This window comes from Phaenicophaeus curvirostris, chromosome 4 (genome assembly GCF_032191515.1).
Source record: "Phaenicophaeus curvirostris isolate KB17595 chromosome 4, BPBGC_Pcur_1.0, whole genome shotgun sequence".
Lineage (NCBI taxonomy): Eukaryota > Metazoa > Chordata > Aves > Cuculiformes > Cuculidae > Phaenicophaeus > Phaenicophaeus curvirostris.
The window spans coordinates 31,771,647-31,795,058 of record NC_091395.1 but is presented as its reverse complement, the minus strand read 5'-3'; the positions used below and the strand labels follow the sequence as shown (position 1 = coordinate 31,795,058).

The following is a 23,412-nucleotide window of genomic DNA, read 5'->3' as shown; positions in this document are numbered from 1 at the left end:
CATACTGCTTGAAGTTCACATCAAGACTGGAATGTCACAGCCTTCATGGCCACAAATACATTCTCCCACTTGCAATTCTTCCCCGACTTCATTTAATTTGTAACCCTTACTTTGGAAAGAAGAAGAAAAGGGGTCGCACTTCCTATGCTACGATCCATGGAAAAAGTAGTAAATGGCAAGAGGTCTTGGTTATGTTGTCCCTTTTTAATCTCTGGCCAAATTTCTTGGGTCAACATAGAACAAACTGCACCATGAAAACCCTTCCATGCGTAGAGCAAAACTCCTGCAATAACAAAGCTTTCAATTCAGCTGAAGAACAACTCTAAAGACCAAGCAGCGGTCAGAAACTGCTCTTTCTGCAAGTCAGCTGAAGATTCTTAACTATTTTGAGTTTATTTGAAAAATGGTCTTAAAATAATCTTCTGTTCTTTAATTTGTCTGCTGTAATATGACCTCCTGCAAACGTAGACCTCGTGTAGAAAAACTGCTTATTCACCAAAATTAATATATGTCTTCACATTTAAATGTGCATGTTAAAAATCCTGCATATTGCATTTAACGAATGACAGCTACTATTGTTTTTGCTTGTTCAATGCTTTGTCAATCAGTAGCTTTACTTTTTTTGGATGCACATCTTGCTAAAACATATTTTATTTAACAGTATATTTTATTTAACAGTAAATGAGTCTAAATTTTAAATACTATTCAACACAGTTCTTCAAGTAACACACAGATCCACAGTCTCAGTAGAATTTATATCATGTTTTAATAAAATACGGGACAAGGGTTCTATAGGGTTCTCTAGTCTTAAAAACAATATTAAAAGACAAAAATCTCATTTTATATTTCAATTAAAGGAAAAAAAAAAGAGTAAGGGACCAAAGCCAGAAAAAAAAATCTAATACAAAATAATCATTAAGGACAGAGAGGTCAATCTAAAATTAATTTGTATTTCTAGGAAGATACTTAAGTTGTGCTCAGAAAGCTTTCTTTATGCAGTACTCACCAACAGGCAAAACAGACTATATTCTTTGCATGCTATTTATGAGAGCTTAGACAAAGATAGAAGGTTTTTCAATGCTTAAATACAGAAAAACTACATTTTCTCACATGTTAAGACATTCAATTTACTTTAGTACCAACAGTGGTATTAAAATGCAATAAACACTTTAAAAAAAAATCAAACAGAAAATCCTCCCAATTACACAACAAAACATCAAACTGCTACACAATTCTGCTGCTTTCACTTGAAAGATTTGTCACCCAAAAACCACCATATTAATTCATCCTTATAATCAGGACAAACAGCACAAAAAAAAAACATTTTAAGCAACTTATTTTAGTGTAATTTAAAAAATCTACACCATTAACAGGTGTAAATACACACTATATTTTACAAATGTCTGCAGGATATATAAGACTACTAATTCAAAAGGACAGGCCAACTCTGCTCCATTACCTGTATCACAGCGTTGCAGAATTCAAGGGAATTCATGAACTGCCCAAGGGCTGGTGACAAAAGCCAGTCATCTTTAAGAAGACAGTGCCACTCTTCTCCTTTGTCTTCCAGCTTTGCAGGCAAAGATGAATAGAGGCCACTTAGTCCTGTCGCTAGCACCTGGATTTCAAAAACAGAAGAGAAATAAGTTGACTTCTCAGCTGTCCAACTGCTTGAAAGGCAACACCATAAATCATTTCTCTTACTAATTCTAGTAACATAAAGCGTTGAGATTAATTTCACTTCCTTTTGAAAGAGTCCTGTGGCAGAAAGATATGAATATTTTAAAGAGCCTTCCATATAATATTCTTCTTCCAAGAGCAGAAGTTTAGGAGAATGTGATGGGGAAAAGCAGTTTGTAGGTTTGTTTGGTATTTTTTTAATTTGAAGTTATAACTTCTTAAATACTTGTAAAATAATTTTACACTTTCCCTCGGTCCCTTCCAGAAGAAGCCATCACTGTCGTATCTACAGCATTTCATTCACTGGCGATTTTGATCTTACTCCTTACATGTACCTATATGAACTGATTCCAGTCAGAAGTATGAAAAATTAGAAATGGAGGGGGAGAAGTGTCCCCATCAACAAAAATAAAGTTCAGCCTGAAATGGAACACAGATACAGGTAGACTTTCATTCTTAGGCAGTTGAATTCAGGTGAATCCACTTAATTGAAAAAGAAAAAAATCTAACCGTTCATCATTCCTCATTTTCCTTTCTTATGTACCTGGAAGGAGGGAAGGGAAGAGATAAAAAAGTCTGAACTAAGTTACTGTACAAAAATTGTTTCCAGTGATATTAAGGCTTACAGATGTTTACACAGATCTATAACTGAATCACAAGATTCTATTTTTAGTTACAACTTTAAAAGCCTATTTCCAAAATGTTTTTTTTTTTTAATTTTACTGAATATTCCTAGACTATTGGTAGTTTCAGGCCAAGTTTTTAATAATTAAAATTGTTTGAAGCTGGAAACGTTCTAAACATTATTTACAACTCTTATCCTTCTGACACGATTTTATACAACTTCAGTATAATTTTTAAGGTGATTTTCATTTTAATGGGATCAGTAAGACTCAGCCTCATGGAAATCTTTCCAGTTTTCATTCAGACTCTTGTAAGACTTCTTCTTTCTATCAATACAAGAGGCTGCTTGGCATCTACAGGGCTGGACAGTCAAAGCTCAAATGAAACACAATTGTTTTTTCTATCAGAAAACAAACAGTTGACAATGTACAGGTCAAAGACTGAGAGCTCAGAGAAGGGTATTCAGGTTTTGATCATACGCAAGCATAACCAATTATAATTGCTAACCAATTCAGTCAGACAAAGACTGTCTTTCTGAATGCTTTCCATTCCTGAAACACATCATTTTGAAGATGGATTTATTCTGGCATACGTAATTAAGCCAAATATTAAGGCAGGGTTGTGAAGGTGACTGTTGAATAGTCACTGCTTCAGCACACTGTGCTACTTATTTATACACGTTTATATACACACTTAGATGTATGAAGAGAGATGCTAGAGATATGTTAAAAAATTAAGAAGCTAAAGCCAGTGATCAAGGTTTCATTTGTACAATTACACTCTTCTATAACCAGAATAATTTTTGCTTTTTCTCACGCACAGTAGAAGAGCTTGAAGTAAAAAGTTAGGAAGATCTTACTAGGCATATAGAACTACCTATACTTAACCCACACACAAGTACATGCACAAACCCAGGCTTCAGACAATTCTAGGAAGGAAAAAAATTCTCAAGAGACAACTTGAGTTTCTTGTGTGTTGCAATTTCTTAATTAACACGCACTTGATTTTCCATTGTCTGCTTAAAATTTAATTGCTATTCATAAACTCATACTTACCCTCCCAGCAAGCAACCTGATTTTCAGAGCTGTGTACTACCCACATTTTCCTTTATATTTAAGTCTCATCCTTAAGCACAAGAAACCAATCTCAATCAAAACATACTACTCTCCACTAAAAGGAGCAGTTAACTCCCAATCAGTCAATATCTTGAAGTAAAGAATTCTTTAGTTTGTCTGACTTACAGAAATGAGAATTGACAGATGTAGCTGCTAAAGCCCACGAAGTTTAAAAAGATTTCATTTTTTGATATGAAGTATAATACAAATGGCTCTATGTTAAAATATGTTTCTAAAGTACGGAGACTCAGAGTAGTCACTGGAAGCAATTTCATCTCTTCAGGTAAAAAAAAAATTAAAAATTTTCACAGAAGTGTATGGTATAACAGGATTACCACCTGAAGTTACTAACAGAACTCTTTGGATTCTATAAGCAGGCACAAAAATAACGCACTATAGACTACATTATGGAGTTTTAATAAGTAAAATGGTAAATGTCAATGAAACAAAAATCTGTAAGGGAAAGCAATTAATAAATTCACATCCTGAAAGGGCAAAACTAGATTTATTTTTTGTTTTACCCCAAGCAGTGTCCTTTTAAACTTCTCCCAGTATTTGTCAGGTCAATGCTACGTGTTCATCTACTTTTACAAGAATGCCCAGCAGTTTTTTTCTCACCATTTTGTCAAGAGTCTCCCTGCAAACCATTCTCCTTGACTTATTTATTTTCTCTTAACTCACAAAAGAAACTGACTATGGGATTTGCAATCCCAGACACACTGTATGATTAATACGCATTGTTAATATATGATTAATTGCTATCTGGTCAATTCTTTCCTATTAATATTCCCCTTTCTTCCCACATCCATAGCCTTTCTATCTCTGTGCAGCCACAATTTTTCAAGGAAACTGCAGAGCCATAGCTCCTCCTGCCTTAACACTTGCTTTCCTAAGCTGCGAGGTATTTACAAATACAAAACTTAATGGAAAGACCTTGAAATGCTACCCCTGCTCAAAATTCTTTAGAAATATAGTTTTCTGAAATGCTGAACAGAAAATGCCTTCAATCAGATTCAGGAAACTTTCAGATCAGAATATGAAAAAAATTATACGGTAGAATCAGAAATCTTTGCCCAGTGGCACATTTGGACATTCTGTGTTAAAAATATTTGTTACTGATGTATCTTACTGCATCCTTGTCTCTATCCATTCTTATAATTTACTTGCCTACAGTTTTGAATACCATGGGCAATCTAGTTTTAAAAAGCTGCTAGCTCAAAAAATAGCACCAAGGAAGACTTCAGGTTTACTCTGGCACAGGATCTAACACCAATTCAGGTATCTGAGGAAGCAGATATTTGAGCCAGATCCCATTCCAGAGCATGTCTATACTACGCAATAAGGCATGGTAAGGAAAACCTTACATGCTACCAATCAACTCAGCCCCAGAATCAGAAGCAGCATCAACACAGTGCCACCCAAATGCTCCTCTTACCAGCACAGGACTGCACTAGCTGATGTGCAGAGTAGCTGAGGCCTCATCTATACTGATGAATGACATACAGCAATGCCACTGACACCTACATAATCTTCCACAGAACAAAACCTGTTCCTTCAGCTCACCACACTCAAATTCAAAAAAGATTTTGTGCTAGTGAGTTAATTCTATGGCATTACACTAAGTTTTATTATAGACTTTGGCCAGTCTCATTACTGTTCAGAAAAGTCTGATTTTAGCATATTTTGACAAGAAGCCTTCCTAATTAGAATGATTGTCAATTAGGACTCCCTGCTGTTCGAAGGTTAATATAGTTGGCTTTTATCTTCAGTGTAAAAAGGCTTCTATTTTTTTAATTAATTGGAAGATGTAATTATGGAAGTTATAGCACAGATCTAAAAATGGTATCTGTCTCAGGGACAGTCTGAGAATCAAGTTCGTATCATTCATAGCATCTATTCAACAAGGTCAACTCGAGTCTCTCGCCATAAGAAATTCAGTGCAATATTCACAACTGAAAGGAAACCATTTATAAGTTTTGGTTTGGAACTTGTAGGCCTCCTCTAACCTGCAAAACCGGCCCTGGTCCTGCCCTACTGCTCAAATGACTTAATCTCAGAGTAAATGGAAACCTATGGCTGGAGTAAGTGTCAGGCACTAATGCTTAAGGCAGGCATTCCAGCGTTTTCTGCTCTAACACTCTCTGCTTTAGCAGCTATGTAAGGCTCCTCTCCAATTTTTCTGGTATTTGTTTAACTAAAACTCAAGCCATGTAGAAGATAAAAGAACCAGACACAACACCAGTACATGATAGCACTTTTCTGCAGAACTCTATCAGGTTTTGAGCCCACCCATTGCAGATCTCGCAATGATTTTTGTAATATGGCGTGAAGGAACAGGTCTTGTGATGTCCATTCTGCTTTAGCATTAAAACTGCACTACAGCAGCTTTGTTTGTTAAATTATTTACTTGTTTAACAGCAAAGGTCTTCTGTTCACATAGCAACACTGATTTGCCAGTTCTGACAACACAACACTACTGTTTTGTAAAAGATTTCAGCATAGCAAGATGGTGGTTTGCCCGAGATGGCCATAAAAACATACAATTCTGTGACAAAGACAAAGTCTCCCTTTTATCTTGCAAAAATATTAGGTTTCTATAACACTCATACTATTTTCACACTTATTTTTTGAACTGTTGAACTGACGTTACAGTGTGGCAAACATAGCCTGCCTTAGCCAGCACTGCCATAAGAAACAACAGTTTCAGAGCACTTTGTTCCCACTTCACACCCCCTTCACCCCTAGAATCTCACACGAGTCTCACAGCGAGACTGAACAGGTTTCCCTCACACCAAGTTCTGCTATCACTTCCATCAGTTCCCCAATTCAGTTCAGTGTGGGACTGCAAAAACACTTGTGCTGGCCCAAAAACACAAGACTGGTATGACAACAAGGAGCAAGACTGCATTTGGCAGTAGGGCTGTTTTAAACAGTATTACAGTTTGTGAAATAGCTGTTAGCAGAAACAAATGTGTTACAACACATCTTTATGTAAAATGCCTGAAAAGGATGATAAGAATACAGGGGTGACAGCTTAGCATTTAAGATCAAACAAACTAAGAACAACTTACTGGGCAAAAATAGGTGTTTTCTGCTATGTGGTTTGCAACGACTTTGTTTTCTGCAGACAGAGACATTATGAAAAGCAACGCATCACGGGCCTGTTGGCCTACTGTTCCTTCCCGATGGATGAAGGGAATCAGCAGGGAAAATATGAGGAAATTGGCAGCTCCTTGGTCCTCACTGGTGTGGAAAAACAGTTCTAAAATGGAGGGATCTTTGGCTATTATAGAGCAGAGCTGGTTCAAGAGGACGACCAACTCTATTTCCACTGTTGGAGAGGTTGTTCCTGAGCAGGAACTCAGTAACATCATCAAAGGCTTCAAGATGGGCTTGTGATGTAGCAAAGGCTGATGAGACTGTGTTACTAGCATTTCATACATTTTTAGTTGCTCAATTTTTGTCTCATCGGTGAACTCTCGCCGTAGGCTCCAAAGGAAAAGCTTCTCCATGACGTTTTCTGAGACCACAAACTCCAGAATAGGCCCCATCGAGGCATCCTTTGCTTGCTCTTCAATTAATAAGAAAAGCATGTGCTCCACATAATTCTGAACAGTGCTGGCCTCATCAGGTGAGATTGCCCCATACTTCGCTTGAGTGTTTTTCAAAGGATCATGCCTCTCTAGGATTTTCAGAACCTAAAGAGAAACAAATGCAGAATAGTTATTTGACTGAATTTTTAAAATATGCCTATAGTGAAAAAAAACTTTTAAAAAATCAAGATTCTTAACATAAAAAGCCCAAACTTTTTATGCTGCTTTTGTCCGTCAGGCTTTCTAAATGTAAAAGTTCATTTAGCACGTAAGAGTCCAAAAATATAATGCTTTTGTTCACTTTTATAAGCACCTAAATTTGCCACTTGATCTAATGCTGAAAACTTGGAGTTCTCTTAAGTATGAATAAACACAGTTCCCCTAGCCTTCAGAAACTGAGTTTCCATGATGTTTGTAGTTAAGTTTCTTTGCCACAGAGAACTGAAAGCAAAGAGCCTGCTCTTCAGCTAGAGTAACCATGCTCAGGAGTATCAATATCAGGTGACTGGCAGAAGCAAGAGTGCCAGAAACCCACAGAGCTGATCTTTCCTTGCCACATCTTATATGATACTAAATGGCAACTTATGCCCACATACTCTTGCAACGCTCAGAGATTTAGGATTGGGTAACAATTGTCATTCCAGTGCTTTTACCCCTGGATTAAATTCTGTTCTGCATGCAATCAATGAGGTTCCTTGTCTATGAAACAACCATTTTTAGTCCTTCTGTGGGGGATAATTGCCACAAAATCACAAAGGAACAGTGCCTCCCTTAACATGACAGCATCACTAGAGTTAAGTGAGAAAAGGAGGCTCTTGCACAATGGCTCCTCTGACACTGGACACATCTCAAACACCAATTTTTGACTGGCCTGCTTCTCAGGATAGCCAAAACCCAGCAAAAGTAGCATGACAGAAATCAATTTTACATAGACTCATATTTATTGATTTAACCACAGCAAATAAGACCTTATATTATGGTGCACAGAGCAAAACACCTTTGGCCTAAAAGCAGTTATAATCCTGATGATATGCAAATAATTTTCAGAATGTGCTGAACTGCATAATCTACATCTATCCATAATGAACATTGCATACAGCTTTGCACCACACATCTAACATACTTTACAAAAGCTAGGCAAGCCTTATCCAGCACTTAAAAAGAAAGCACAGAAGTTTGCAACAAGGTCCAAGTCACAGTGAATTACTAGGAAAGCCAGTAATAAGATCTAGGCCTTCTGCAATATTTTACCATGTCTTACCACTTCCCTTTTGGGTGCACATCTAGAGTTTGAAGTGTGATTAGTAAAGGCCAACCATACCTTAAAAGGTCAATTACCTTGCTATTTTAAAATGTTTCAATGTCATGTATTACATTCTGCATGAAAGACCTTTGTTCCAAAGCAATTCAGGATTTTCCCAGAAGTAAGAATGAAGCAAATTCCTATTAATGCAGCCTACTGCAAATCAATAAAACTAATTAACATTACCTGTGCCCAGTGCGTTCTAAACACTATCATGCATGTTTCTGGGTCAACGCCCTGCAGGCTCAGAGCCTGCCGATTTTTGCTGATACTGGTTCCAGAGGACATTATAATTTTTCCAAAGGTCAAGCCAACCAGGCCATGTTGGATTTCTTTTGAAAATCCAGTAGTTAGCTACAGATGTTCAAGCATCATGATGATACTGACAAAATGTTTTGAGCTTTGGTATCCACAGTAATCTGTTTAAGAAAGACAAGACAAAACAAAACACACATATACCTATGCACATCAAATTATACTAGATAACAAAAAAGAACATAGTTAAATAGAACTCTAAAATCTTTTTTTCCTTTAATTCAATTTGAGGATGAAATTTCTTATAGCTTGTTACATGGAGCCATCTTCTCAAACTTTTCCTCATGATAACAACTCCTAATGCTCAAACTCTTGAGATTGGTGATTGAATTAACGCACTACTGAAATAAATAAGCATAACAGAAGATCACACAGTAAACTTTTTATGCGTATGTCACTACATTTCTAGTTTTTCATTATGGCATTTTTGTCATCTAGCCATGGCTCTTTTCAGAGTTGTTTAGTAACTAATGTCACACAGGCTATACAGTTAAAAAAAAGTATAGGTTATTTCTATATTTTTAAAACCAATATTTCAATGCATAGATATAATTAAAATACTGTTTTCTGTCAGAAAGCATATCATAAACAGTTGAAAAGACCTGTAGAACACCATATACAAGTAGAAGGATGCACCTGTATCAACACCGAAGTAACCAAAACCAAACAACAAAAGAGAAAATTTTCATGTATCTAAAGTCACATAAATTGAGATGTCATATTAAAGGGCTATGAGAACAAGACATTGAAACATTATTTTCATCATTATTTAATATCTTAGATATCCGAGTATCAAAGCAGTTGCACAGATTCAGAAGAAAGTTGAAAAGAAACAAAGGCAGATATCTTCCAGTTATTTGCAGGGCTTAAGAAAACATATTATTCCCTCAAGCACCAATATCTAAGTGACACAGTTTTACCTTTATTTTACTCTATGAGCTTTACATTTTTATTCTCCTTTTTGCAAATTAATTAGGCTTTTAATTTAATTCCATTTTAGGCCACAGCAAAAAAACAACGCCCCGAAAAAACCTGCAAGAAGCCCACAAACCAAAACCCCCATAAACCCCCCTCTGCCCCACTCTCCCCCCCCCAAAAAAAAATAATAAAACCAAGAGAAATCCCTCCACAACACCAACATACAAAGAGTTTAAAAGACAACAAATGCACTAGAAGTTCCATCAGCTCACGTAAACTATAGCAAATTTTTATTTTCATTAGAGACTGCATTTCCTATACATTTTCTAAACACTCTCATGCAAACCAATTAAAACAATGTAGTTCATTCTTTTTGTAGATAAAATAGTCCATGTGTGGAGAAGCCAGCATAAATCCTGGATGGTTATCTGTTTGGGGAACACTACTTTCAGAACAAAGTTGGCACTCCATACAAGCTACTCTCCAGATCATAAACCACCTGCAGTGAGATACTCTAGAGAGCACGTGCAAAACCAGTGAGAATTAGCTCATGAGAGCCAGACAACACTGGTAACAGAAGTAAACCCTTTATGAAATACCATCCAAGTGTCTCTACTCCATGTCTCATTACTCCACTCAAGTTTTTAGCTGCCTATCCCTTCCATGCTCATGCTGGACTTACACTTTCAAGCACTGTCCATCCCAACAGTTCAGCTCACGTTCATTTACTTGAAGGCATCTACCGGTATACTCCTACTTCATTAGCAGTCCCGTAAAAATGAATAGCAGTATTACTACATTACTGATGTTCCTGCACAGAAAAAAAAAAGAAATAAAAAAAAATCATAAAGTAATAGAGATCAAAGTACCGAGTGAATTTGAGAACTCAACTTCAGAAGCCTAGGATCTGGGGTTTTTTTCTTTATCATTAGTGAGTTAAGTAGGGGCCATCGTATGTAAAAAGCACAGCTTCTGGTGACTTTTGCTTGCAGCTCTGAGAGCTCAATATTTCTAGCAAAACCCACTCAAAAATCACATACATGCTTAGAAGCCATTTAGAAAAAGCCTGCTCTAAGTAGTTTGCCTAGTACCATACCTAATAGCCCAAACCTGTCCACTTCCTGCCAGTTCCCTCTTTGTCAGCCCTCTCCTTCAAACAGAAATCTTTACATTTCTGTAAAAGTTCAGCAGACTCTGCCAGGCAAAAGCAACCTTCACTGCATAGCCCTGATTCACCCTTAGAGCAGATCTGTCCTGCACATGATGTGAAGCAAGTAGCTTTGGAAGAACTAATGTGATCCTGTAATTGAAGATGGTATCATAAGATGCAGCAAGAAAACTCAATTAGCAAAGCAGAGGCAAGTTCAATTCTGGAATTTATGAGTTGCTTGACTTTACAACTTAGAGGTTGTTTCAATGTAGACTTTGTATGTTGTTTATGAATTTAAATAAAAGAAACAGATATTACACACCTAATATCGCAAGATAAATTGTGTCAGCAGTATGATGTCAAGAGTAGAATCAGAAAATTCACATCAGCCTCCACTATTTAAGCTAGTAAACAACAATAAGGAAGATTAGGTCTTTCTTTATAAATGCTAATAAAAATCAAAGATCAGGGATGTAAGACTCAAGATGCACACAGATCTCTAGGATGTACCACACACAGGCAATTGAAAACTGTTTAACCTGTTAATCTCTCTTCTCCTCTAATCTGTTCTAGTTCTCTGTCCTCTCTAGCCTTCACAATTTTCTTTTTTCCTTATGCATATTTCCTATCCGAGCCTCAGACACTACTCCACAAACTTCAAGACAGTACGCATTCCCTCCCCATCAGACCCTCCTTTAAACGCTTTTCTTCTGTAGCTCTCTAAACATATTTTTGGGGGGTAGAGGTTCTACACTGGTGCTTCAGTTGTTACAGACTCCTGAAATACTACCCTACTTCTTGGCAGCTATGAGAAGACCCAAGGCAAATGGAAACAGTACATCTCTCACCGCACACGCAAAGTACAGCAAGATGCCAAAATATCCAGTGACGGACCCACTGTTATGTTTGTGTGTCCAGTAGGAAAGCTTCTTCCACAAAAGTGCTACTTAGTTATTGACACTTAGGTAAGAATTTATAAGCATCACTTTGTTACTGAACACTCAAGTCCCGTGCTACAGCCTGCACTTGTATCATGGACATCTCTTCCTACACAAGGATATATATCAGTCTAGCCACCATATATAAAGAACAGAGTCCCTTTGAAAGAAGTCTTCAAGACAAGCAGATGTATCCCCTCATATCCTGCATAAAGTCCTCTAAGGTATTATTTATCCAGGACTTCCACGAGCTTCTTGATATTAGATACTCCCAATTTGGGCACGCTTAAACTATAACACAACACTAGGAGTTCCCAGGTTATTAACAACTGCCACCAATTTGATACAAACCAGACCTTTTCAGAATTAGATGATGCTAGATTTGAATAGTAAGGGTTTTGAATGTTGCTGACTCTACAATCGTCTATCTATCTATCAACCACAGAAAAGTTTTAGGATGCTTCCCTCAAGCTGATGTTACACATATCCTGCCCGGTCCATTTATTATATTTGTTATGACAGGCACAAACACTGCCCCAGGCCTTGATAAAGATCTTTGGAAGTAAATGACTGACAAACTGCAAAGTGGCAAATTCATCTCTAGCATTTATGTACTCTAACTACAACCTCCACCTAACAGCATACTGCACATACAGACGAGATTAAAGGCACTGACATCTTTACTAACAATAAAGATCATTTGTCCTTTGCTGACAAACAATAACATCTCAGTGAAATTGAATCTAACAGTTCATTCTGAACGTTCACTCCTACTGCACAAACTCATCATAAACAGGCTGTACAAAGCATCAAATGAAGAAAAAAAAATACCAAATTAAAATTGGCTGAAACACCTTGCCTGCAGCAAACGTGAAGTTGACAAGGGATAAGTTCACTTGCATCTAGATCAGCTATTGGATCAGAAATCTAAGAGTAGTGTGAGAATGCAGACATTCTCACAGTGACAAATACTATGGCTTTTTAATAATTTCTAATTTAAAAGTAACAAGACAGCAACAAGTAGACATTAAATATGTCATATTTCTAAGATCAAATCAATTCCCTTAAAGAAGCAAGTATTTCCAGATTGGAAAGCATCTTGGGACACTGGGATTTCCTCAGTAATACAAAACACTAATAGATTGTGTAGGCTTCAATGACTTCAAACTCTGTAATAGTGTTTCAAAAAGCATACAAAGCTTTTGACAACTTAAGTGGTCACAAAGTAGATCTTAAAAACAGTGTACCTATTTAGAAAAGAAAGGTAACTGAATTGGAAGAGATGCTATCTTTTAAGATACATATCAATCTAAAATTAGTATGCCTGAGTTACAGCAGCAGTAGAAAGAATATATTCACTATACTTGCGGTAAGCAGATTTTGTTGCTAGATTAGTAGGTTTTCTTGATTATTTTGCAAGAGCAAACGTGCCACAGAAACTGCAACATCACATTATTCCCTGTGAAGGAAAACTCCAATTAAACAGGACAAATAACCTGATCAAACAGAGTCCACAGGTGAGAAACATTCATTTTTAAAACACAGCTTCATGGAGGAAGGGATAGAAGTGAACTTGGGGGCCACTAAGAACAAAAGTAACATTTTATTTTAATCAGTTCCTGGTTAATCTTTTACAGTAATTTAGCCTTTTTTCTCAGCTAAATCCTGATCAACATATTACTCCATCGTTTGATAGTCCTGACAGCTGCAAATTCACCTTTCCTGCAGTCCATTCCAGGTTCTACTTCCAAAAACTGTGGCTCAGTTTAATGTTTTGATCCTGCTGTACAATAACAAAAAACCTTTTTAGCAGCTAAATCTTTTCAGAATCCAAACGTATCTTATCTATGAGTCATTTAACCCTATTACAAAGCCAAGTCCACTTACATATGCCTTCTAGTGCTATTCCTATTGCCTATACCGGCAAAACCTTTTTCTCTAATCCCTCCTCTTCTACACAAGGAACCTGCCCCTACCAACAAAGTTTTATATATTTAACAATCCCTACGTGAACAAGAAGCACCAGGGTACACATCACACACACGAGGAACTGAGGTTCAAAGAGAGAAGCCACTATCTCCCTATATTCTCTGTGTAACTGGACAACAGCCTTCGAAACCAGGCAACTAATTTGCTCCTGCTTTCAGTGTAGGCTTGGTTAGTCAGTTGGGATTTTTTTACTGCAGATCTGGTCAACTGTTGCATACACAAACATGCTAGCATGCACATCTCCCTAAGCAGCAGCAGAGAAAGTTAAACAGTTGCATATACGGGTCTATAACTGCATCTGTGCAGTCTCTGGTAAGTGAATGGGGTTGGAAAACAGCAGAAGACTTTAGCACAATTCAACGTATTTCCAGTTTAAAAAAAAAAAAAAAAAAAGCAGCAAGCCACAACTGCTCTAAGTAGCTTTAGATTAACTATGAGATTGAGACCCAGTCATTGGACTCATGGAGGATATCTGCTTTCAGTTTTCCTTCAGAAGTCTGTAAATCATCAACCCTATTTTCTACAGCTGACTTACAAGGCTCAACTCCCCATTCAACAGAAGTACTTACTTGACTGCAAAGTATACTGGGAGAACAGCCCAGCAGAGAATCGCTTGTGAAGGCTAGTCCCGCTGGAGTATCTTTTCAAAAGTTTCAATTTTGAATTAAAAAAGTAGCATAGAAATTTGCAGGACTGGGGCTTCCCAGGCAATGCACAACATACAGACAAAAGATACACTGCCTAATACAGTAAGGTAGACAAAATATGCTGCCACACTCTGCAATTTAATTAACAAGGTTTTCTTCTGTTGAAACGCTAAGATGCTGTTTTCTCCAACAGTTACTGAACACAAGCATAACTCTATTATCAGATACTGCATGCTTTTGCTCTACCAGCCACAGATCTCCACCCTGTCAGTCCAGGTACACAAGAGACAAGGTAGAGATGAATAAGAAGCCTCAATGGCAGTGAGAGAAACAGCATATATCAAAACATTTTCATGGATCAGTGTGGCATAAAGCAGCTTGAAATCAAATTTCAAAGAAGCAGAGGAAAATCATATGGTCTTATACATAGCTGTGCAATAATGTCTCTGATAAGTGGATGAGGGAGGGTAGGAGAAAACAAGTAGCAAATTTTCTCATGCTTCAACGTAGTTCCAGCTTAAAAGGGGCCTTGTTCAGGGTTTGTTTGGTTTTGATTGAAAAGAAAGCCTTCTGCATAAATTTATCAGCTTTTCATTGGAGACTATGATCAAGCAGAAGGTTTAAATTTTATTAACAAAAGCGTTTCAAAGGAAGACATCAATCCTTTCAAAGGAAAGCATATATCCTGCTTGTGGTAAATTTTGCTATGAAAGAAAAGCCTATGAAGAACAGTCACATCCTCACCCTTAATGATCCTACACATTCACCATCAGAATGCAGAAGGATTACAGCTTTCGCTCTGGAGAGCAGTAGTTCTGTGGTAGGCAACTGAGAAAATGCCAGTGGTTAAAAGCCACTGTGTCATAAGACCCTCTTTTTGGTTAAATACTACTCATCTTCAGAAAGATGAGTACTACTCACCTTCAGCAAGAAAACTGCAGCAGATCACTTCAGGAACAGTTCTAACTACTGAATTACCTTCCTCCTTCATTTGTTCTTTCATGTTTCAGTGCTGCAGTCCACCAGTTATCCTGTCCTTTGTCTTTCTCAAGCAACATTTCACATTTAGTCAGCTTTCTTCAATCTATCTTTTCTACCCAGTATCTGCAAAGACCCTATGCCTTCCGTATGTGCGTGGGAGAAAATATGTTTTACACTGATAAAGCTGTCTGCTTAAAATCCTAACAGGGAACAAGTCACTACAAATTGTAAAGCAATGTAGTTAATCAAAGTATCAATCTGTTCTCATCAAGCACAATTTAATCCAACCTGCTAACATGAAAGTAAGATCGTCTTGTGACTAGTGCCTGTAGAGACTGCCTAACAAGATCTATCTCATAAGAGAAACTACACACAATATGTTTTATAATGAGACAAAAATCTTACTGTCCCATTTACAGTGAGCCTGATGCAGTTAAAAAACACATTTCATCTTCTTTTGAATCTCCAGGGAGCTACACTACTCACACGTTTATTACAGATTCACATCAGCTCAGACAACTAATCAGGGTACCACTAACCTCTTCATGTGATCTACAGTATTATATGTTAGGGGATCCAGGTTACAGCATTAAACAAATACAAACAGATGAATGGGCAATTCCCCATAGTAAGTACAGCAATAGGGACAGGCAAGAGGCACACCTGAGAGCCTCAGTTCAACAGTGCTGCGGTGACATAAATGTGCGTGCTTCAAGGGTAAGCAATGGGATCAGCTCACACCAGTAGCTCAGGCATGCAGGCCAAGTCAAATTCCAGAAAACTTCAGAGACTTCTGCTGCATAAGTCAGCCACAATGAAAGAATGGAGAGGCCAGTTAGGCAGTATGGTCCAACACACATTGATGGGTTAGGCTAAAATTATACACAGTGGGTCTAGAAAGGTACAGAGATAATCAGCAAAGACTATTCATCAAAGGGCTTATTTCCAAAGCTAGAGAATGGCAGCAATTGCTGAAGAAAACAGTAATTAAACAAAGCAGAATACTTGACAAAGATCTTGACCTCCTCAAGGAGGGCGCTATTTAACTGATACGCCACAGGGCATGTTCATCTACCACATGCATTCGCACACAGGCCATTTCACTGGAACTAAAGAGCATACAATCGCTGACGCTACTTTTGCAAAATCCCAGGAGGAATGAACTACAGAGTCATATCCCTAGGTCACAAATCTGAGGAAAAAATAAGGTTGCAGTTCTAGTGGTATGACTTGCTACAATCACAGAAACCTTTAAGCTGGGAAAGACTGCAAAGATCATCAAATCCAACTGCTCCCTAACATACAGAGCCACCACACTGCTTCTCCTTCCTTTTCTATCCCTTCTGTAGAGCATCAACCATCCACTGCAGCACTCTAGTTGTGCGAGTCATCCCACAATGTTTCTGTGGTGGCAACCAAATCATAGCACTCCTGCTGTACAATGGCTTCCAGTCCCTCCTGTTTGTTGCCTTTGTTGCCTATGTACATTGGTGTAGATTCACTTGAGCTGTGCTATTGATTTTACCCCCAACATTGGCATGCAAGCCCTAGGCTCATCTCCAGCGAGACTGGCTATATTCCCTTCCCACTTCAAGTCTAGTTTAATGCCCTCTTGATAAGCCCTGCCAACTCATAAGCAAGAATCCATTTCCCTCTTTGAAACAGCTGAACTCCATCTGTTGGCAGCAGGCCAGGTGCTGAGTAAACCTCCCTATGATAAAAAAAAAAAAATTCCACCGATGGCACCAGCCTCTGAGCCATGTGTTAATCAGGCAAGTTTTCCTGTTCCTTTCAGTATTCTTCCCTGCCACTGACAGGATTGAGAAACACTTCTTGGGCTCCTGATCCTTCAACCAAGAGCCTCACTGCCCTGAAGTCCTCTTTGATTGCTTTTGGACTTTGCAACTTCATCAATGCCAAGCTGCATGCCCAATAGAGGGTAATAATCACAATGCCAAACCAGACCAGGGAGTTTCCTAGTAACAGCTCAAACCTGGGCCCCGGGAGGCAGCAGACTTCCCTGTGGGATAGTTCTGGTCCACATACTCCATCTCCCTCAGAATGAAAATGCCTACAACAACTACTCTCCTTTTTTTCTTAACAAAGGCAGCCGTAAATTGTGGGGCTGGCTGACTCACACTAGGCAAACGCACTGGATGGACCTTCACCTACATCCTCATTTGCCTGGCCCTCAAGTTCCAGAGCCCCGTATCTGTTGTGCAGGAGTAACTGGGAAGGCGAGGGAGGCTGGGAGTTCCTTTTAGAGAGAGATAAGTAATAAACTTATTTCTCTGTTGTATTTGATCTCCTCACATTTGGCCTGCTACAGAAAGGCAAAAATCCAGTAACCATTAGTGGTTCAAAACAGAGATTGTGTTGGTTAAGAACTTAGGAATACAATAGCAGCTAGAGTTCTTAAAATCAAAGATAGATAACTGTCTATTCTTAGTAGCACTCATGCACAGACTGGGGTATCTTGTCTGCTACTAGGAGACAACTGCTGCAAACGGGATAATAAAACCTTAAACTAAACTAGAAAAAAAAATTAGAAATAGCAGCTCAGAAAAGTTCATTTCTACCTATATACTGAAGGCAAGTGTCAAACTGAAATCAATTCAAAGACTTTAAGTTTGCTGGTTTGTTCCCAAATCGCCACCAAAATTGCTGACCCACGAAAAGCATGTTTCCATAGAAAACCAAGTAATTAAAACGTCTGAGGCCCATAGACCAAGGTGTTTGGTGTTGTACTATAGGAAGTAGGCATTACAAGCAAAACAAAACTCAGTTTAAAACTTGATATTGTGAATATGCCTTCATATCAAGTTTCAAAGAGAAACATAACAACCCCAAGGGGCACAGCACACGTAACTGAATGAAAGCTACCTTCCATTCCTTGATTTATAGAGGAATTGCAGATATCAGCTGCTGTGTCTACACTAGTAATTTTGTTTTGTCACAATTGAAGTGAATTATTGAGAAACAACAGTTGTTGCCAACCTCCCCATCTCTACTGAGAATTTGTACAGGGATTATTTCAAAATTTATTATTATCCAGGAGTGAGACAGAGAAACACGTTAGCAAGCATACGTTTAACAGAAGCAACTTTTTTCTGGTTATGCTGGTGGAAGAAAGAAATCAAAATGATCCATGCAATCTGCAACATCATTTTTGCTTTCCAAGATAATTCTGACATCTGTGAGATATACAAACTTGGCCCCAACATAATTTAGGAAAACCACTGTAATGCTGAAATGAGTGGACCTTTTCTTTTTTAAAGTTTATTTTGAGAAAAGTAAAACAGCCTCTATAGATAAAAGTATAAAATAAATCCATAGGAAATTATTAAGCTGCCTCTCTAGAAAACCTTCTTGACAGGAAGATGAATGAGACCAGCAAAGCAGTAGAAGACTCTATACTCTGTAGACTTAAAAGTGTTTTCAGAACACTAGCATACAGAATAGAAATATGACTTTCCCGAGAGAAAGCTGGCCTAGAAAAATGTTATCAATATACCTGTAATTATCATATGTAGATTACAGAAAACAAGATTAAGCTATATATTTTATGGCTACAGCAATAATATGTAAGACAATTTTTCAAGTGATTTGTATAACGTGTCAAGCTACTCATTATAATAAGCGTAAGAAGCCCAAGAATAATGTTCTCAAGTCTACAAAGTGACATTAAAGACTATATGCATGCTTTCAGTGCTAACCCACAACAAAATGCAAATACAAGCATATTCTAAACATTTCACATTTCATGATAAAGAAGCCATAAACATTTATTTTTTATTATTTCCAAATTCTCAGGTGATTCTGCAGGTTCCAAATACAGTTCAAGCACAATAATCATTAAGATTATCCTGATTGCTTGATCAATAAACCAAACTAACCAACAAGTTTCCCCAGACCACTGTCACCCCAGAGGGTATGTTCACTGTCAGATGGAATTTCTCTCTCTTGTTCACATGCACATGTTAATTCTCTTTATCTGCCTCCTTTGAATTAAAAGCTCTGAAAAGAGCAGAATATGCCATAAAATCAAACTGTTAGGTATAGAATGGATATTGTGTTGTTTTTAGCATAATACTCTAGATGCATATTTATTTCTCCACCCAGGGTTTCATTCACAATACAAAGTTGTTTTTGCCCTGGAAGAACAATGGTTTTATAACTCTATATAAATTTAGGTAGCTATCTACAACACAATAAAACCCTGTCATACTGCTTAAAATGTTCATTATAGTGCAGGGACTATAATAATTGATTAGATGACTTGAACCTGTCATTTATCTTTCTGCACATGATTAACTGAAACTACTCATCCTGGAGAGAATTACCACCCTCTGACAGTTATCCACCAAGTCAACATTATTTCCTACACTCTGAAGTGATAACCTACACTCTGAAGTGACATGATGAACTAATGAATGAAGGGAATGAGCAAAAACATATTGTTACACAGCTTCAAGACAACTGTTTCATTGCACCGTAGGACAGCAGAAGCCCACTACAAATTACTTCTCAAACCTAGTAAACTTAAGCTACAAAGCCTGAAAGGTTGTTTTTGTATCTCACCCTATGTACTATGTATGGCCTGACATTAGGTAAGGGGTTGCGATAGATTGCTATATTTAGTGGATTGACACTTTTGAAGATAAATGTACTTTTGAATAGAAAAAAACCAAAACACTGTGTGAACCAACATTGTTTGCATCAGACATTTGCAACGTAGCTTGGGGAAAGCTCCAGAAACAACTGAACTCCCTTTGTCCTAAATTATGTTCCAGGCTTGGCAGAGAGAACAGCACTTGCAAAATCCTTTTTCATTTTGTTTTTGTGACTATCAATTGCCAAATATGGGTAAAATGACTGAATAAACATTACTGTTTAAGATGAGACCCACAAATCTCTAGAGCCCAATGTTCACTGAAGAACAAGGAAGAAAAAGAAAAGGAAAAAAAGGCAAACCAAGCACTCATTACAAAATCCTATCTTATCCCTCCAGCTCCCCATTCTGATAACACAAAAACCCCTACATGCTTGGTCTCATAGAAGACCACACAGAAATGCTGCTCGCCCTCTCTCTTTCTATTCTGACTCAATGCAGATATGCAGAAGCTGAAGACTCATTTGATATTAATTCCTATTGCAAAGTCAATAACCACAAAAAACTCAATACAATAACAGTTCCCATACCTGTGAGTGCAGATCTATGAAAAAAAACCCCAACCAACTAACAAACTCTCCTCCCACAGTTACACCCTCATTTAAAAATATTAGGATGGATTTGCAAGTTGAGTGGACTTTGACAGATCATGTCTTCCTATACATACATTGGAATTTTTGCTTTTAATACATATGGTAAACAGCAAAATCAAAAGTTGATTATTGGCATTTTTATTAAGTTTAGAGCATAAAAAAAAATCCCCATATTATTGAATTTATATTTCCATTTCTATTCAGTTTCATTGCATCTTACGCAGGTGGCAGATGTTTTTCCCTCTCAGCTTCTCCAGCTTTCAGAGGAATGCAATTATTTTTGTCATATTAAGGGTGTTAAGCTGCCTCTTTTGTAAAGCAGAAATTAATTCTTCATCTCTGATCTCATAACACAAGTCTACTCTACTACAAAAATTTGTAACACTCCTGCACCACAAAAATTTGTAACACTCTTGCACCACCACTTCTGCAACTCGAAACATTACAGTATCTTTCATTCTTGTTACCATTTTCCCTGGAAAATGAGACCTATGAACACACTGGCAAAAAGGGAAACATTTACAGTCTATACAATACTTCTCAGACTTGTTGGCAGCACGCAAAAAAAAGAAACTGCTCAATAATCGAGGGGACAATATGAAAAAAAAAAATCCAGATAATCTGACACTTTCATAGCAATTCTGTGTAATTTTTTCAGTCTTACCTTTGAACTTTTGGGAAAACATGAACAGAAACACAGGTGTCTTTCTAGTCCAGGGAAGAATGAAGATGAATTACCAACTTTCACACCCTGGAGGGTAAAGGAAGGTAAATAATAGCCCTTTCTGAATTGCCAATGAAGACTATACATCTTATAAACGGAGTGCTCTGAAAAACACAGAACTTCACAAATTCTGCAGGAGAAAAATATCTACTAAAAGGTAAGGTAAATATCAGAAACTAGTATAACATTTAATTACTATTCAAACTTTTTAACACTTGGAATGATCAATACTGAAAGCCTAGTAAAGGTGACAGTTGGATGCCAGCCTTAGGTGGAATGCTTGTTGGTACAGATAACCAAAAGTCAAACCACAACCTCTCCCATCTAATTTTGTAACACCTAAGGAGACTTCTTTGGCCATGGGAAAGCACAGGTTCCACCCATCAGCAGGTTGTTCTTATTCTTGCCTGAACACCTCCAAACATGGGGAGTGTCTGTGTATGTCTGAGAATGCTGCTTCTTCTCACCTCTACTACTGTCCTGTCTGAGGCTGTCAGAGCTGCAGAAGCTACAGAACACCAATTTTTTTTTTTTAAGTAGTTGGGGTGTACTCTCATCTCCAAGCCCTAAAATCCAGCACCTCTCCTCTCCCATTTGCCCTTATCCCAATTTTTTCAATGCACTTTTACAAGCTTCTTGAAAACTGGCAATGGATGTGCTGTCCAAAATTTCAAACTAAGCCTTATGCAGTGCCACTTACTACATACCAGTCCTCACAGAGCTCACAGTTCTCACAAGCTGAAGGCAAGAACGGTTTGAAGAGGCATGAAAAAGACTTTCTGCATGCACAGGCTTTGAACACCAGCTGTGTTTAACTACAGTGTGTTTAGAAGACCTCCAACTTGACTCCCAAGGACATGGCTCTTGACATAGAATTACAAATTTATGATTTTTTTCAAACCTCTCATTTAAAAGGGGAAATAGGCTATGAGAAACAGAAAGCACATATCAAATCACTTTTTTATTTTGACGTATCAGTTATGAAAGTACTTGAGTACAGGCAAAACTATTAAAGTGTTCACCAGTATTTCTACTGTCACCACATGTATTGCAATCTCTGTACTCTGTTCTATGTTTTGCCACATTTTACTCTGGTTTATCTTCAAGCCCACCTCTCCACACAGACATCATTTTACTTCTACTGTAATTCATGCCATGGGCACTCCTGTAATAAAGCACTTCACTGTTTCGGAATATACCATCTCTCTGCTAGTTAGCATTCAGATATCCCTGCTTTTCTCAAGCATACCCATACTCTGAAGACCATTAACCTCCAGTGCTTAGAGTGATGGAATGTCCCTGGAGGCCCTTCACTGACTTTATGGGAGAATTTGCATACAATCAAGCATCTGCACTGAAAAGCTAACTGAAAATAAATGGTGTTATCAGCAAGCCACCACTGTATCAAACTTTTGTGACTAATGACAAATTAACGATGAATGGTAGAAAAATCTCTCTTCAGTAGTTCTGGTACCCAAAGTGTGTCCACCTGCAATTATGCATATCACAACAATCAACCTAATTGGAAAGAACCAGTCCCTAAAGCTGCCAATGCTTGAAAATTCAAACCTGCTAGATTCAATGTGCACAGATGGGGTTGTGGCAATGCCTCTCCATCCCCTAACTAAGCAGTACTGGGAGCCAAGATCTGCAGTTTTCTCCAACAAGGGAAACACTGAGTTCTCCCTGTGACAGCATATCTATCTGCCAACCCAAACATCAATAAGATCAGTGCAAAAAATAAAACACAGTACTGTGATGGATGACCACTAACATAGTAAACCTACCATCAGAAGCAGTCAAAGGACTCTATGGACTCATGAGGGCTGTATCTCCTGCTATTAAAATACAGTGCTACAGCAGCTGTCCCACCGTACATCCCCCCAGAGTACTACAAAGGGTTTTAAGCATCAATTTAACACAGGATGGTAAGAAAAGAGATCCACCTTGCAACTCTAGCAACCATTTAAACAAGATTCTCTTGTGATAGACCATATCAGATATATCTGAAGTAATACTGTAACATTGGTGTAGAAAGAAGCACAATCATTAAAGAACTTAATCTGAAAAGATTAGTGTACATTTTTTCAAAATAAAGACCACATGGAAGCAAACCTGAACCAAGCCAGCTTACAGGTGGAATGACTGAGTTTTGTTGCCTCAAACATGA

General features: G+C 37.8%; 1 protein-coding gene across 2 annotated transcripts in view; it reads right to left on the bottom strand.

The window, feature by feature from the left end:
- The window catches only part of FHIP1A (FHF complex subunit HOOK interacting protein 1A), a 95,860-nt gene that overhangs the window by 31,648 nt on the left and 40,800 nt on the right, over positions 1-23,412 (bottom strand). Inside the window, exons 1-4 of one of the 2 annotated variants that reach the window (XM_069855698.1) lie at positions 15,194-15,294; positions 8,502-8,734; positions 6,491-7,117; positions 1,460-1,618 (exon numbers count right to left, since the gene is read on the bottom strand). In XM_069855698.1, coding sequence (XP_069711799.1) covers positions 1,460-1,618; positions 6,491-7,117; positions 8,502-8,603 — 888 coding nt within the window. In that variant the 5' untranslated portion in view covers positions 8,604-8,734; positions 15,194-15,294. Of the gene's footprint in view, positions 1-1,459; positions 1,619-6,490; positions 7,118-8,501; positions 8,735-15,193; positions 15,295-23,412 lie in introns of those variants that run through there. The other variant, XM_069855697.1, reaches the window with a different exon arrangement.